This window comes from Patella vulgata, chromosome 2, assembly GCF_932274485.2.
Source record: "Patella vulgata chromosome 2, xgPatVulg1.2, whole genome shotgun sequence".
NCBI classification, from domain to species: Eukaryota; Metazoa; Mollusca; class Gastropoda; family Patellidae; genus Patella; species Patella vulgata.
The window spans coordinates 13,381,543-13,399,667 of NC_065880.2; the positions used below are offsets into that span (position 1 = coordinate 13,381,543).

General features: G+C 35.4%; 1 protein-coding gene across 2 annotated transcripts; it reads right to left on the bottom strand.

Moving 5' to 3' along the window:
* Positions 1-512: 512 nt before the first annotated feature.
* LOC126812028 (uncharacterized) lies at positions 513-18,019 on the bottom strand. 2 transcript variants are annotated; one of them, XM_050538189.2, is made up of 8 exons: positions 17,908-18,019; positions 14,737-14,804; positions 12,085-12,235; positions 10,731-10,879; positions 10,398-10,498; positions 9,330-9,467; positions 6,524-8,584; positions 513-5,662 (listed from the first exon to the last, which is right to left on the bottom strand). In XM_050538189.2, exons 2-8 carry the CDS (start codon positions 14,798-14,800, stop codon positions 3,284-3,286), a joined length of 5,043 nt encoding a protein of 1,680 aa, XP_050394146.2. In that variant the 5' UTR covers positions 14,801-14,804; positions 17,908-18,019; the 3' UTR covers positions 513-3,283. The 2 variants fall into 2 exon arrangements, with proteins under 2 accessions (XP_050394146.2, XP_055955033.1); XM_056099058.1 differs by lacking the exon at positions 17,908-18,019 and having other exon boundaries at positions 14,737-14,905.
* Between the last annotated feature and the right edge of the window lie 106 nt (positions 18,020-18,125).

Sequence of the window (18,125 nt, forward strand, 5' to 3'; positions counted from 1 at the left end):
TATCCTCGCCCCTGCACGTCCGTCCACAATTTGTGGACACTCTACAGGTCACAATTTTTATCTGATTTTGCCGAAACTTGAAATATAGGTTGACCTCCAAAAGGTCTCGGTTCCTTTCGATATTGGCATGTATTGAACCGAAACTTCATGGATTATGGTCCCTGCCCTGGTTGTGACTCTTAGAGGTCACATTTTTTTTATGATTTTGATGAAACTTGAAATGTATGTTTATAACCCCAGATCCCGGTTCCTTTAGATATGTTCGTGCATATCGGGCCTTAACTTCCTGTATTATGGCCCCAGTTTTTACAAAACTTGTTTCCTGTCCATCTCTTGCAAAATGTGGGCGTATCTTGCATGGCAACCGTATGTTTAATCATTATTTCCATGTAGATGGCATCACCGGCAGTGTCGATAAGAACTGCTTACTAATACTCTCGACTGTCTAGTGGCAATCTTCATGTTTATCACACTTTATAATTAGAAATAACAAGACCATAGATCTACCGTATTTAACATAATATAATTTTTTTATTAAGGGTATATCTTACTTGAACTAAGATCATGCAACAAATGGCCGAAGATAGGATTAATATAAACATAAAATGAAGAACGAAAGACAGTATAGTGTTATGTAATTAAGTCACAACCACAATAACTTCATCTTAAAAAGTCTGCCAACTTCATTATCATTATCCCAGTTGGTGCAGAAAAGTAGGACGTTATTTTAAAACGCATGTTGACAGAACCATCAGCAATATACTCCCTCATCAAATTAAGGTTTTGCAGGGGTGCTTTTAAACTTTTTTCACAATGGTCAAAGGACTTTATTTTTAATAATTTTCTTGCAAAATTGGCTTATTGTCTATAAATCACAGTAGGTTTTATATTTATAACCAAATTAATTAATAAATTGTTCATGATTAAATTTCCTCTAATACTGAATAATGAAATATCCTCAAGTTAACAACTAAGTAAAACTCTTTCTTACAGAAATGTACATAGTACATAATTAATCACACACATATATATATATATATATAATATAAATTATCTCAATCTGAATAAAATACAGATTTATATTTCGTTTCGTATATTTTATACATTCGATGGCCTACACTACATGAAGATCTGAGCAGTTGTATTGGGAGGTCGCGTCAAGGGCCGTAGGAGAGGCTTTCGACCCTATGATTAATTAATCAATCAGCGTTGACGTTTCTAGTGGTTTACCCACAGTTCAGTGCATTGCACGCCAACAAGTTGCCGTAACATATGGTTTCATTGACCAGTTGTATTGGGAGGTCGCGTCAGGGGTCATAGGAGAGGCTTTCGACCCTATGATTAATCAATCAGCTTGACGTTTCTAGTGGTTTTACCCACAGTTCCGTGCATTGCACACCAACAAGTTGCCGTAACAGATGGTTTCACTGACTAATATCCCTCACACCATCAAGAACGAAGGTTATATAACAACTCTTCCAGATCCTAGCGTAGTAAAGACAAGTAAAACAATATTCTGAACTATAAGAAAACAAAAGAAAATAGGATCTGTGTTTTAATCAGATTGTGTTGTAAACTATCTATGGATACATTTGGCTTGGCATTCACACCATACTATATATTGTACAAACAGAACAAATTCTACATATACTGATGTCCAAAAGAAAGTATATACACTAAAAGTATGACTAAGTTTTGTTTAGATTAAAAACATTTGATAAAGCAAATCTTTGTTTTTTTCTCTTGCGTCCAAACTCAACATTTCTAGGCAAAATAAAAATGTGAAAAAAATTGACATTCTACCCAAATACCGTATAGCATGGAAAAACGACCTTGGTTGATGCAGCACAAAATGCACAGTGTATACTTTCTTTTAGACATTAGTATATATCTAACTATAATACATCATTCAACACAGCTTCTTTAGGTTAACTAAACATATCATTTCACTGGATTTCCAAAGTTCAAATTTTGGTTTCCAATTAATATTATTATTAATCCTTCAATTAAATATTTGAGAAGAGTGAGTTGCTCTTCATTTTGATATGTAATTGTACGTAACATTGTCCTATATAAAACATAGGCATCAAAAGTTTTAAACAATTTAACATTACATAAATATATGTAAACTTTCATACATCAAGTTTTCAGTCCTTCACGTTTAAGGGGAGCTTTGCTCCTGCTCCTCTCGACGCACGTCGGCTGTCTTTCGAAGGAGTCATTAAAAACTCCTGCAAATTAGCTAAATCCCTTAAATATTGAGATTAATAAACTACTTTCAGTTTTTGTTCACTTTTAAACTGCATATATTCAAGGTATCAGGAGCTTTTTATGACTCCCGCACAATTTTATAAACATGAAGGACTGAGTTTTAGACATTGTTGAAAACATACAGAATTGGATTTCTTTAATAGCACTCATAAGAGCAAACAGAATATCTACCTCAGTAAGCTCTGGCTACATTAAAGGATGGGGGGCGGGATAGAAAATAAAATAAAGCTTGATGTATTTTGGCTTCTCAGCTGATCCATTAGTTGTATTTTAATAGAATTGTATGGTCAATCAGTTTCTGGGACTACTAAGATGGATTATGCAAGAGCTAAATCTGCCCACTGCAGATTTTTTTTCTAGCTTCAAATGTTATAAAAATTATTTTTAAAACATTTATTCACAGGACAAGGCCATAATCAACTCTCTAGACCATCAGATGGCTGGGATATTGAGTTGATTAGACAACAATGTCTGCCATATCTATGGTAAAATGGAGACTTTGTTTATTATCGTAGCAATGGTAATTGACAATCGAGACTGCTTACGCTACTTTCTTGTCAAAACTTCACATGTGCAGATTAAAGCAGTGCGACTGAAATTATCAATTTATTCATTTTTCATTACCTATTGTTGAACTATTACAGCCCGCTCTTTCTTTAAATCTTACATAACAAGTGAGAGAGAGAAATGGGGTTTAACTCCCACTCAACACAAACTAGGTTATTTCGGGACTAACATATGGTTCAATTTTATTTCAATAATTCCCTTACGCAAAGGGGTCTTTAGCAGTAGGAGGAAACTGGAGGACCCAGACAAAACCCACGAGGTTGGAAAGGCGACCCTACTTCTTGTTATGTACAACTTGGAAATTGAAACCCCACCAGTTGACTCAATGACCGACCTTGATACAACCACATGCGCTAACCATTCAGCCATCCCACCCACCCACCTTACACAACAAGAAAAGATTTGTTAAAAGTATAGACATATATATAAACAGTTGGCAGTTATTCTAACGACTTTCCAACTCACTTTGTACAATTAAAGCATGTTCATTGAGAGCTGATAATAAATTATGAAGATAAGACATCTTGGATGTGTCCTTATCTTGTAGAGTTTTTTTCATATACTCAATAGACATAAGAAAATGGCATCTAGATTTTTCTAATTGTCTTAACCGTCCTTCTTTAACCGAACCAGTGAGTGTTCGTAGTAGTAATTTTCTCTTGGTTAACAAAGCATCCAAATGATCATTCAACGATTCGACTTTAGAACTTGAAGTTGTGACCTTCTGTTTTTCGGAATAAACATCCAATATCTTTTTCTTCATTTGTAATAAAGACTGAAACAGTCGTTGAGACATAAAAGTATTGAGATAAAGAAAACAGCCACCAGTAGCATACACACATTTAACTTCATGATCAAACAATACAGGACTTGGGATTCGTTCATTAGGTCTATACATGAAATATTTACTATGTAATCCCATGATAAGTTCTCCCTCAACTTCCAATAAAGCAGTTTTGAGTGTAGATTGCGTAATATCATCTTTAGAAAATGATTTACCTGCAGGAAGCTCCCACGTCATTTTCACAAAGTCTGATTTGGATGTTTTAGAAAGTCTTTCCAAGAGGTTTTGAATAATTTTGATTTCTTTAATTAGACTAGTTTTATTCACGAGAGTTTCAGTGCCATTTTCTTGCTGTATTTCTTGTGGTTTATTTAAAGCACTATGTTTAGACAGAGGACTAGAATCTATGTTTGATGTTTTGTGGGTAGCAACAGAGTTCTTCTGGATTTCTGAATTTTTGACTGGTGGTTCAGTTCCCTTTTCAGATGACTGTGTCACTAATTCGGCTCCAAAATGTCTATTAGGTTGAGGTGCATCCTTACTTTGTTCCGTTTTACCCTCTTTGTTTTCATTTTGTTCCAAGCGGCTGTCTGATGTATTCAAACTATTTTGCGCGTTTCTCTCAGCAGATGTCTTTGTTTGGGCAATATACTGATGCCATTGCGTCCACTTTGAACTTGTTGATGAAGCTGCTGAATCTTTGAAAACACGACCGATTGCCTTTTTAGGATTTACAGAGGGTTCCGTTTTGTACACATTCTTATCCGCTGTACTCCCGTATGTTGGTGTGGAAGCAGACACAGGGTACGATATAAAAGGAATATATTGCGAGTTTAAATCACTAACTTTAGCATCAGTTTCGGCCGAGTGTTCAACAGAATCTACTGGATGATCACTTTTGAAACGTTTAACAAATGGATATTGTAATTGAGAAGAATGTCTTTTTATTGGGTACGTTATGAGAGGTTCCAATCCAGTGACTGATGGTAAATAATTATGATTGTCCCTGATTACTTCATTTGAAGACAAGCTGCCGCTACTTGGCGCAGAACTTTTTAACACAGGTTCAAGACATGGAGTTGGTAGAGGATACACAGTAGAAAGTAGTGACTGAGTAATAAATGGAGAGGGCGTAGAGAGTGGAGACTGAGTTGGGATTGGTGAATGGGTACACAGTGGTGATAGAGTTGAGACTGGTGATGGGGTAGGGAGTTTTGATTGAGTTGAGACTGGTGACTGGGTACAGAGTGGCGACAGAGTTGAGATTGGTGATGGGAGTGGTGATTGAGTATGAAATAGGGAATTAGTAGGGAGTAGTGATTGATTAGAGAGTGGTGATTGAGTAGTGAGTGGTGATTGAGTAATGAGTGGTGATTGAATAATGAGTGGTGATTGAGTAGTGAGTGGTGATTGAGTAGTGAGTGGTGATGGAGTAGTAAGTGGATACTGTGTAGAGAATGGTGATATTGGTGATGGAATGGGGAATTGGGATTGAGAAGGAAGTGGTGATTGAATAGAGATTGGTGATGGGGTGGGGAATGGGGATTGAGTAGAAAGTGGTGATTGAATAGATATTGGTGATGGAGTGGGGATTGGTGATTGAATAGAAATGGGTGATTGAATAGAAATTGTTGATTGAGGAGTAAGGAGCGGAAGTTGTTTAGTGAATGGAGCTTGAGTAGATATTGTTGATTGAGAGGAGAATGGGGGTTGAGAAGGAAGAAGTGATTGATTAGGTAGTGGAGATTGAGTGTCTCTAGAACTAACAACTTCAGTAGACTGAGTAACTTGAGGTCCACTCAAGCCACTAACATTAAACTTATCTAAGATATCTTTAACATTCTGAAGAAGATGAGAATCAATTACAGGGGGTTCTTCCGGTAGATCAGTTGTTTTGGTTATTAGTGGAGATTTCATCTGGATGTCTTTATCTTTGAGATAATTTCGCACATCATTAGATTTACTTTCAGGAACATTAGAAATAATTAAATCTTGTTGTTTCTTACATACGTCACACTCGCTCTCCATTATTTCACTCATCTGAAAAAAATAAACGACTCTAATCAATTATAAAATACTGACAGGTAAAAATACAGTCTGATTAAAATACAGATCTATATTTCGTTTCGTATTTTTTTATACTTTCGTTGGCCTACACTACATGAAGATCTGACAAGTTATAGTGGGAGTTCACGTCAGGGGTCAAATGAGTGGCTTTTGACCCTATGACGTCGGACATTGATTAATCACTCAGCATTGACGTTACTAGTGGTTTACCCACAGTTCCGTGCATTAAAAGGCCAAGAACTCGCCGTAACAGACTGTTTCATTGGCTAATCCCTCAAATCATCCAGAACACGTCAATGATAACAACTCCTCCAGATCCTAGTGTAGTAAAGACAATTAAAATGAAATTTTGAACTATAAAAAGGAAACGAAATAGGATCTGTGTTTTAATCAGATTGGGTAAAGATATTGATGGCTCAGTGCGGGATCAATGACATCTATTTTAAAATTCTCTTGTTTTGCACCGACTGGGCTAATGAAGATGGGCATACACCATCCAGTGTGCTGTAAGAGAAAGTTTGCCTGGACAGTGGCACTACAGTGTATTCTAGATTTCGAATTCCAATTGTCAAGGGATCTTTTACATGCATGCCAATGTGTACACAGGACCTTGGTTTTTAATCCCATTCAAAAGACTATACGCTGTCGCTTGCAAGGCCCTCAAGTTCTACACCACTGGCAAGTGGGAACCATGCCGGAAAATCCAGACGAATTTTCAGGGTCAACACTGGGATCGAACATCACCCCAAAAACATTTTCACTGGATGACTGATTGTATTTTTAAGTGATTTATCTGTCGGGGTTTCTGGTTTATTTTAAAGATAATTTACTTACCCTACCCAGATCTAAAAGAATAACTTTCGGATCTTGAAACAGTTTTTCTTCTAGAGGTTTAGGTTCTTCTTTATCTGACTTCAGATCAGTTACTAAATCATTTTTATCTGAGCTAAAACCATCAGCAGTACTTATATCACCGTCCTGCTCCTTACATTTAAGTTGAGGGTCGCCAAATTTAGATGAAGATGGTGTCACATATGATGTTGGGGTTGACTTCACATTGTATTGTGCCGTTGAATAACATTCCATGACAGACACATTCGTTTTATTGTTTCTAAGGGGTACATCAGTAGCCATTAATTTTTGATTCAAGTTCTGTTTGACGTTATAGCGATTGTCGTTAGACGTCTGGGTGTAATTGGGCAGGTCCGAGTTGGGGTACGACGACGATGATTTATATGAATCCTGCGATTTAAAATAACCACTTCTATTATCTACATTACCTCGATGCTGATTAGTTGATGTTTGGGAAATCTGTGCTCCGTCGTTCGGCATTCCAAAGGGTTTTTTACGATAATCTTTATCTCCGAAACAATTAGTGATATGATCTCTGCTCAGAGGATTTATCCATTTGCCAGGACTATTCAGACCTGGTATTTTAAAGTTTTCTAAATTCTTGGGAAGTTTATCTTGGTCACTATCATAATTATTGTTCGTATAAAACCCACCTCCTAATTGGCTGTATCTATCGATGAGTTTATCAGCAACTTCACCCATTTCACAACTATATCGTCTAGAAGTAGAATTATCAGCAGAATATTGCCCTCTTGGATAATCTTCACTAAAACTTCTTTCAATTTTTTTATCTGGGTTGTAATTTTGTTGAGATTGTTGGTCCGTATCATTTCCAAAATTAAATTTAGATAATACGTCCTTCAAATCCCCCATAGATTGCAACTGGACAGCTAAATCTTGAACGTATCCAATTTCTTTTGGTTTGCTTTGAGGTGAGTTTTGAGCTCTAGGTTTATCAGTGTCCATGTCTTGGTCTGACTGGTTGTTGACACTACTATCGTCGGTTGTATAAAACTTACTTTTTGGACTCGGTTCATAATCTGATAAATCATAACCGGTATGGGGACCTTTGATAAATTTGATATTTTCATCATCATCATCAAAATTAGAATCCGTTTCAAAACTGGTATCCATGGTTTCATCAGATACAGGAACTTTACCAAATATCTTATTAACAGTCTCTAACATTTTCTGCATATCAGCTTTATTATCAATGGGTTTATTTTCCTCTTCTACTGGTGGTGGTGGTGGGACAGGTTCTGGTGTTTTTATAACTGGTGCTACAGGGTACACTGCATTTACTACGTCCGCTGTTGGATAATCTAATCTTTCTATCACTAAATTATTACGTCTCATTGGAGTAAACAATCGTGGGTCACTAACAGTAGCCCCAACTTTCTTTTTCTTGCGCATCAAAGGATTAAGGGGTCTGTTGGTGGATGCATTCTGATCTGGTTTATTTGCGGTTGCTTCACCTTGGTATTGTTGATCGTTGGCTCCATCTATATTACTAACTTGATCTCCATTATTACCTCTATCTAGGTTACTCACTTCCTCCATGTTACCATAGCGATTCTGTTTTTCCAAATGGTCAGATGGACTTGTAGATACAGTGAAGCCTTCTTTAGAAATGATGGAATTACTGCTGGTGCTAGGATAAAAAGCTGGTCTATTTTCATATAAACCAGCTTGGTTTGGAAACGGGAATCTGTTCATGGCACTAGGGTTATCTATATTACGGTTTATATTCATAACAGGTGGGGATATGGGGTTGGCAAGAATCGGTGGTCTATCTAAACTGTTTCTCTGAAGTGCTCGGTTTCTAGCACCGTAAGTTCCTGGTTTATATCCTGGTGTAGAATCAGAGGATAATCTTCGATGTACGACAGCAGGAGAGGATGTAATGGAGAAAATGCTAGAAATAGCCGAGGGCGAGGACTTTGGTTTGTTTGTTTTGTTTACAAATTTTACGACAGCGTACGGAAGACAATGTCTTGGTCTATTCATTGGTAATGCATCATCTGAATACTCGTAGAGAAAAATCTGAAAAAAAATACATTTTCAGTGAACAGTTTTCAAAATCAGCACATTTTGTTGATGGTTTAGTTTTGTTAAAAACATTTTATGTTATTCCTGACAACAAAAGACATTGAGTACATTAGTTCTTCTTGATTTCTAATTACCAGAGTTAGTTTTTTCATGCTTGGGATAAACTGGATAAATTCATTACTACTGGATAGGAATACTTATCGGGTAGAAAAATTACCATGTAACTATAAGAATACCGTAAATTCTAAGGAAGAGTTCGAGAAATTAATCTGTATAAAATCCCGCAATGTCAAAAATCACATTGCTTGATTTGCCGTTGACACTGAGCAGCAAAGAAACCAACAAACGGGACTCGTTGCCTGTCCATCTATATACGGTACCCTGAGAAATCTGGGATTAATAAGTAATCTTGGGTTACAGCGATCTCAATAGAGAGAGAGAGAGAGATGGGGTTTAACGTCCACTCGACACAAACTAGGTCATTTCGGGACTAACATATGGTTTAATTTTATTTACATAATTCGCTTGCGCGTAGGGGTCTTTAGCAGTGGGAGGAAACCGGAGGACCCGGAGAAAACCCACGAGGTTGGACAGGCGACCCTACTCCTTGCCACGTACAACCGGGGATTCGAAACCACGCCAGTCGACTCAATGACAGACTTTTTGATACAGCACGCGCACGCTAACCATTCAGCCATCCACCCCCCCCCCCCCCCCCCCCGATCTCAATAGAACGTACCTGAGTTCTGGCGAAGAGAATATTATGAGGATCACATGATTGCGCTATAAGTGAACTACTACATGAATCATAATTAGGTACAGGTTCACCAGTCACATTCTGTTGAGGTTGAACAGCTTTACATCGACCCAGTAGCAGCTGCAAGAAACAAGTACACAAAATAATTATTGACATCACATTCTAATATATATCATCTTAATGAAATAAACAAAATAATGCTATTTTAGAAATGATGAACTGTACATGATTACTGGAAAGAAGAGAGAAAAGGGGGGGGGGGTAATTTAAATGGAAAAAAAAGAGTTTTTTGTAGGACAAGAAGCAATTTTTGGAATTTCCATTTTTTTTCCCCAAGAATTAAGAAGTTAGAGGATTAAAATTCAAATTCGTATGCTTAAACATACATTATGCAAGAGCTAAATCTGCCAATTTCCGGTCTTCCTTTAGGCCTGAAATGTTATCTAAATAATTAATTAGACATTAACTTATCCAGACCATAATCAACTCTCGATGTCATCACTAGCCTGCAATATTTACTGGATTAGGATCCGATTTGCTGAACAACTTTCATTCATGATTTAATCATGAAATGGATAATAGAGACTATGTTCTTTTATCAAACTGACTTTAGTAATGATGATTGAGGTTAGGCCCAAAATTCAATCGCTAAATTCTCGGTTCAGAGTGGATAAATTTGACTGAAATTTTCAGCAAATTCCCTTTATATTATCTAGTTTTTAACTATTATAGTGAGAACTGCCAGCTCCTTTTCTAATCTCCCATAATGTATGTTTTACATACAGGGCTCTTATTTTAGGTCATATTTGCAAGACCTGACTGACTGGCTAAGAAACTAACAAATTTAAATTCAATGATTTTAAATGGCTCAAATAATTTAAAGAATGCAACCTAAAATAATAATAAATATGGTGAAATTTGTAGTTTACCATTTTAATACGATGATTGTGATATTAGCTCAAAATATGTATGTTTACAATCTTGACATCAGAGTGCTATATCAGTATAAATACAGATAAATTAAATAAATTTCTCTCTGTGTGTACTTACCTTAAATACTATAATATATGCATTTTCTTCTTTCTTACCAACAGGTAATTTTAGCTGTACATCTGGATGCTTACAAACATAGATACCAAATTCGTTATCTCCTATAATATTAAATACAAAGGCATTTTTTTTAAAAATTCAGCATATATTCTGTCTATCCTATGGTTTGGTAGTATGGTGACAAATATAAAAAGGACTGTACACAGAAAACTATAAATTTCCAACCCATAAAAATAGCTGCCTTGTAAGTCATGCAAGCTTTATAAGGATACCATGCAAAATTAGATATCATGATGGCATCTTATGAGCATAGTAAATATATATATCAAATACCTATTGGATTGAAGGCGGATTTCTTTGTTTTTAAACCTTCTTTGACCATTTTAGCTACTAAATATTGGTCTTTGACATATAGAAATCCATAATGTTCTGTGAGTTCTCTTGTATTTCGGCCATTTTCCTTCAAATCTTTTCTCTTTTCTCTGAAAAAAGACCAACAGTATAAGGAATAAGTTTTTACATAACAAATATACCTAGTTGATTTTGGTCATACTAAAGTGTAGAATTCAAGTATTATTTCAGTTACTGATGAGAGAGACTCTATATTATTGAAATTTCATTTAGGCAGATTACATATAAGTCAGTTTGTTTGCTAATTATTCTGCGCCAATCAAAGTTAGGGGAGAGATACTTAAGTGGGCTCAATCCGTCCTTGTGTACCAGTTTTGTAGGCCTATTTTATAAACCGTTCAAGATACCTTTATGAAACTTTGTTCACATATCAACCTATTACATTAGCTTTGAAACTTGCTAATTAAATATTTCTCAGATTTGATCATTTTTTTTTTCAGGAAAACAAATTTGATTTAGTTTGGTTTTTAGCTAGAGCGATGAAAACAAAATATAACCCCTAGACTAGCCTAATCTATGGAAATAAAATTTGGAATGCAAAAAGACTGTCATCTCGTAAAACAAAATGACCATTAGACCATCAACTATAATCAGATTGACTTTTTAGTTTTTGCCCAATTCAAATTGAGTCCTTTTAATACAAGATTTCCATTGCTATTCAATATGATTCTTTTTTTCATTTTGAGTAAGGCCTTTATTAGGAATGTATGGGAAGTAGGTTATTACAGTTGGTACTGGATCCATTCACTTGATTTGATAGTACTTTTATTGTTTATCAACGTTTGTGTATGATGTATTTTGTCTTTGGGTTTGTCATCTGGGTTTCTATTTGTTTATGTGAGGTTCTCCTTCACTTATCATTAGTCATGATGTCTACTGGCATTTAATGCCTCTGTCAGGTCTACCTAGTTCCAATGCTAAAAACATATCTCAATATGTAAATTTAGCATTTGAAAAAAGAGAGAGAGAGAGAGAGAGAGAGATGTTTTAACTCCACTCAGCACAAACTAGGTCATTTCGGGACTAACACATGGTTCTTTTTTATTTCAATAATTCACTTGCGCGTATATAGGGGTCTTTAGCAGTGGGAGGAAACCGGAGGACCCAGAGAAAACCTATGAGCTAGAACAGGCGACCCTACTCCTTGTCATGTACAACTGGGGAATCGAAACCCTGCCAGATGACTCAATGACAGACCTTATGATACAGTGCGCACATGCTAACCATTGGCCATCCACCCCACCCCCTTGCAAAAATAAATCTATACATTACTAACCTATACTCAGCTTCTAGTGTACTATTTTCTACTAATGATATCTTTCCTGTGGTCCAATCTTCTTTAAACGAATGATTCATAGCTTGATGATCAACTATATTCATTACATCTATAGCATCTCGACTAGTTAATTCAACCTCTCGTAGATTATCTATAAAATACAATATAACATATTTTGTATATTTTCATTTACGTCTACTCTCTTTGCTGGCATGATCCAGCAACTACACAGATCTACCGGCCTGTCCCGCCTCTGCTACTCTTTTAAGGGAGTGTTGCCGTTCCCCCTTCATTTTTTCCTGAGAGAGAGAGAGAGAGAGAGAGAGAGAGAGAGATGGGGTTTAACGTCCACTTGACACAAACTCGGTCATTTTGGGACTAACACATGGTTCAATTTTATTTCAATAATTCGCTTGCGAGTAGGGATCTTTAGCAGTGGGAGGAAACTGGAGGACCTGGAGAAAACCCACAAGATTGGACAGACGACCCTACTCCTTGTCACGTACAACTGGGGAATCGACTGACATATTATAACATAATAGCCTTATAATAATAAAACTAAGAGGTCAAGTGGTTATTTTTAATCAACATTTTCTCATGTGATAATTACCATAGATTCAAGGAATTTCTAGCTTACACACATCTGTAAAAGTACTACAGAATCAACATTCATACAAAATTTGTTTCTAAATTTCGCTCTCCACAGTATGTGGCTGAAGTTCAGTCGCCGATTAACTGAATCTGAATAAAAACCACCTAAAGCAAGACACTTGACATTTTATATTTTAGATCAATCAAGTTGTTTTTGTGAATGAGGTGGAAACTGTTACTGTATATCGAGGGTTTAGAACATAATTGTGATAAGTCAATATATCAAGCATTGTGACTTATCACAATTATGTTCTAAACCCTCGATATATATATAAAATGAAATGAAATGGGGTTTAACATACTACTGTTCTGCCCCGAACTGGACTAATGAAGACGGGCATACGCCATACAGTGTGCTATGAGGGAAATTTTGCCCGGACAGCAGCACTACGACCTACTCTTAAATCGAATTCCAACTGTCAAGGGATCTTTTATGTGCATGCCAATGTGTACACGGGACCTCGATTTTTCCATTCCATCTGAACGACTAGAGAGCTGTCCTTGTCAGGCCTTCCGTCCTGCATCACTGACAAGGGGGGACCACGCCAGAAAATCTGGACGAACTTTCTCGGCCAATACAGGGATTGAACACCCAACCTTCAGGCGTATATATATATGTTTGTTTTAAATGATTAATGATGCACTATGTAAGATTTAGATAAAGAGATGAATGTTCTTACGTGTAATTTGTAATATGTCAAATTACATTACTCTGAGTGAAGTTATGACTGTTTGAAGTTTTGACAAGATTTAGTCAAAATAGTCTTGATTGTCAAGTATCATTGCTATGATAAAAAACAAAGTATTGATTATCAATTTTAAAGTTAAATCATTAAATGACACAGGTGTGTTCTAATCCATTAAATATCTCGAGCCATCCGATCAGACCTACAGTGTTGATTATGATCTTGGCAAGTAAATAAATCTATAAATAATAATTATTATAAGCATTTGAACTAGAAGAAAGACCTACAATAAGCAGATAAATAGCTCTTACATGATGCATCTTTAATCCATAGTCGGCTGTTTGGCTTAAAAATACATTATGCAAGAGTTAAATCTGCCTATTGCAGGTCTTTCTTTAGGCTTGAAATGTTATATAAACTATTAATTAGACATTAATTACAATGACAAGACCATAATCAACTCTCGATGTCATCATATGTGTCAGATTTTCATTGGATTTGAATCCGATCTGCTGCTCAACGCTCATTGATGATTAAATCCAAAAATGGATAATCAAGACTATGTTTTTTATCCTACTGACTTTAGTAATGATGACCGAGGCCAGGCTTAAAACTCAAAAGCTAATATCTCGGTTCAGAGTGGACAGTGGAGCAATTTGATTGATATTTTCAATATATTCTATTTACGTTATCTATTTTTTAACTATTATAGCGAGAACAGTCAACTCTTTATCTAATCTCCCATAATGCCTCCTTAAACATACATTATGCAAGAGCTAAATCTGCCTATTGCAGGTCTTTCTTTAGGCCTGAAATGTTATCTAAATTATTAATTAGACATTAATTAACTTATCCAAACCATAATTAACTCTTGATGCCATCGGATTTCTCCGATATTAAATAGATTAGAACAGTTCAGCCATATTTTGATTTAAGCTAAAAATGGAGGAGCGAGACTTAGCTTCGAACAACCAGTACGGTGGTTGAAATTATTGCACATGTCTTGTCAAACCTTCAAAGGCTAATATCTTCATTCGCAATAGAGTAATTTGAATGAAATTTTCAAATTATTCATTTTACATTATCTATTTTCGAACTATTATAGCAAGAAAGGCTAGCTCTTTATCTAAATCTCCCATAATGCCTCTTTAATTATGGCTTACTGTGTCAAATATGGACACAGGAACAGACAATCAGAATAAATGTCTCAATCTTATGTTTATCTATGAACACAAAATTTGGAACATAATATACAGAATACAGACTGTCATCCCAACAAAGAAATCATACGAGATCAGCAATATAATTTTCTAACCTTTCCATTTCACAGGTTTTATCTTTGGTATACTGAAGTTGATTTCTTTACTCTGTTTCTTCATGATCCTGAAACATTATTCATTGAATCAATTCTCTTCAATATAATAATAAAATAGTGTTTGGATAAAAAAAAAAAATTAAAAAAATTGTAACAGATGTTCATGTAATATAATACTCCTTGTCAAAAACTGACATTAAAATAATAATAATACAAGCTGGAGTATTTTAACCTTGTATGTATACTATTTAGTTGTCATGTCAAAAAAAATCTGCTAGAAATAATAATGGTTAGTATATATTTGTCCTACTTCAGTCCACAAGCGATACATTTCACAACATTAAAGGGGATAACTGAATCTATTCTTTGGAGAAAGAGAGAAAGAGAGAAATGGGGGGTAACGTCCACTCGACACAAACTAGGTCATTTTTGGACTAACACATGGTTCAATTTTTTTTCAATAATTCGCTTGCGCATAGGTGTCTTTAGCAGTGGGAGGAAACCGGAGGACCCGGAGAAAACCCACAAGGTTGGACAGGCGACCCTACTCGGTGTCGTGAGGAATCGAAACCAAGCCAGTTGACTCAATGACAGACCTTATGATATAGCGCACACGTGCTAACCATTCGGCCATCCAAACCTCCAAAAAAGTCGAAAAGCACATATTGATAATGAATGTGATATGAATGAACATAAACTGATTTACACTCAATTCATTAAATTTTTTGTGTAATTTTTCATCAGTTATGTTCGGTGAAAAATGTGAGCAGTTCAAACTGAATGGTAGTCGTTTGCATGAAACCAAAAGTTAAAGTTTATTCGGACCACATTCATGGCTGATTTGGACCACTATCAGACGGATTGCGACTATATGATAATAAATACTAGAAACTTAGTTTAGATATTTAACTAAGTTTAAAGGAGCTAAGTCGCTAATATTTGGGACCTAGAAATTGACACAAATGGGTCGCAACGCATACAATAATGTAATATGAATGTATATAAATTGATTTACATTCAATCGTTTCTGTTTTACTGTAATTTCTAATCAGTTAGGTTCGGCGACATACGCCAGTATTCTCAATCGAATTTCAATCTCTAGCTTCTGGTTATTCCAGTCTACCCTTGTATTTATTGGGCATGCTCTCCAGATAAGAATATAGTGTCACCGTTTGACATGACTTGTGGAATATGCCTAGCCTCGTTTTTCGAGTCCTTTATTACACATAGCGCCGAAACGCATTATGGTACACGATTCGTGTACCAATTGTAAAATGTTTATTTTGTCTTAAATATTGGATATCAGAAGTCCATCTTTTCCCAGTAAGATCACAACATCAATGTTGATTTAAACCGACAAATAAATCGTGTTTTCAATGTCGAAGATTTTGGATGATATTGAGTTAGAGACTTAGCTACTTTAAATGGGTTTTATTAAGACTATATCATCACTATCTATATGCTTTTATTCATATCAATTTAAGTTAATTTCAATAAGACATATAAGTATATCTATGGGGTTTCCCAGTTTATGGACCCAATTTTAATACAAATAGCAATAACCCAGTAACATTGTGGAAAATGTACTATACATAATTATACATGTACTATCATGAAAATAAATGATCTTTAGAAAAGCTATCAAAATATTAAGCTAATCTTATTCAGAAATAGATAATTTGTTTTATTGGAGATACATGTATCTGATTGTTTATTGGATTTATTACTTAGTAAGTTAGTGTTTAATTAACAATTAAGGTGTGATTTATAGGTTCTTGTATATTTCTACCTGCGATTTTATACCTTTGTCAAGTAAAGGTGTGATTTAATTTAAAACATTTAGTGTATTTAATTAAAACATTTAGTGTGTATTTTTGTACATTACTAAAGGAATGCCTCAAGGATCCATCATCAGTCCAACTCTTTCAACTAACATGATAAATGATCTGCCAAGCTCGGGGTCGGCAAAATGCTGAATCAGCACTTTTCGCAGATAGCACTTTCTGGAAATCATCAAAGATATCAAAAAAAAAAAAAAAATTACAATTTTCACTACAATATTTATACTCTTGATCAAATCTCAATGGGCAAATGATGCGGGGGGGGGGGGGGGGGGGGGGGGATTCAAAATATTACACAGAAACACAATTAGCAATGCTGTTCCATCCCTGACAGCAATACAAAAATTGAGTCAAAACTCAACGGCACAATTTAAATCAGAGACTCACAGCTAACATGAAAGCCACACATCAACGACACCATCAACCGCACGTACAGCCAAACCTTGAATATGATGATCAGACTGGATAGCCATCTTATATAATAATACTGCAGGCCAACACATTTTAATAGTAAGTGCAGGGCTACTGCACCACATATAATTTACACAAAAACAAATCTACGGACAAGACACAATACGCAGGAATCACAAACAAACGTACATATCAAATGAAGTGAATGGATCTGGGGGCTAGACGTAAGCATCCACTTTTGATTTCACACTCATAAAATGCTACGTAATAATTAAAATATTATACACAGAACACTTTTCTTTCCTGTTTGCAAAATATCGCAGATTCGTTGCAGATTATACTGGTATGCAGCTATTTGATAATTTTAGGTTATCATTTCATTAAATTGATAATACTGGGTAAGTGTATGGACATGGTGACTAGCATTAGTTTATTTCCTAGTTCTGGGTTAACTGGAAATTGTTAATCACATTTTAACGACTGTTTCCGTGATTACTGAAGTAATCACTTTACACTACTTATAGTCATTTTTGTCATATTATTAAATATGCAAACATATATCTTAAATACTCTAGCCTCTAGCCATTCCAATAATGGTCTGAAAGTGAAGGAGCCTTATCATGGTCCAAATGTTAATGACTCATGAGCAAAGAATCTTGGCCGAGAATCTGGTCCGAATCAACCACTGTTAATTATTAACAACAACTAACTCCTTTTATTTTCTCAAAAGTCCCTGAATAAAAAGATCAACTTGGAGGCGGTGAAATTGTTTAATTCCCGCGGGATACTGACAGCATACAAAACCAAAGGTTTATAAACAACAAAGACAAATTGACAAATGTCAAAAGAAAATAATTTTAGTCCTATTAAGACTGATTTATGATGTTTAAGAATTAAATTTTAACAGAGATCAACTCACAAATAAGATAGTTATGTAAATGTAATAACATAGCAAGTATTCATAATAATAAAGACAATTCAGCGATAATTTTGTCCCTTTTACAATTTTTCTCTTCTCGTGTTTTTGTCTCACAGTCGAACTTGATTTAGGATTAAAATAAAGGAATCGGCACGGTAAGTTACAAATCTTGTAAAAACAATTTTAGTTAAATCTGTAGAGAATATGTGCTAACGACA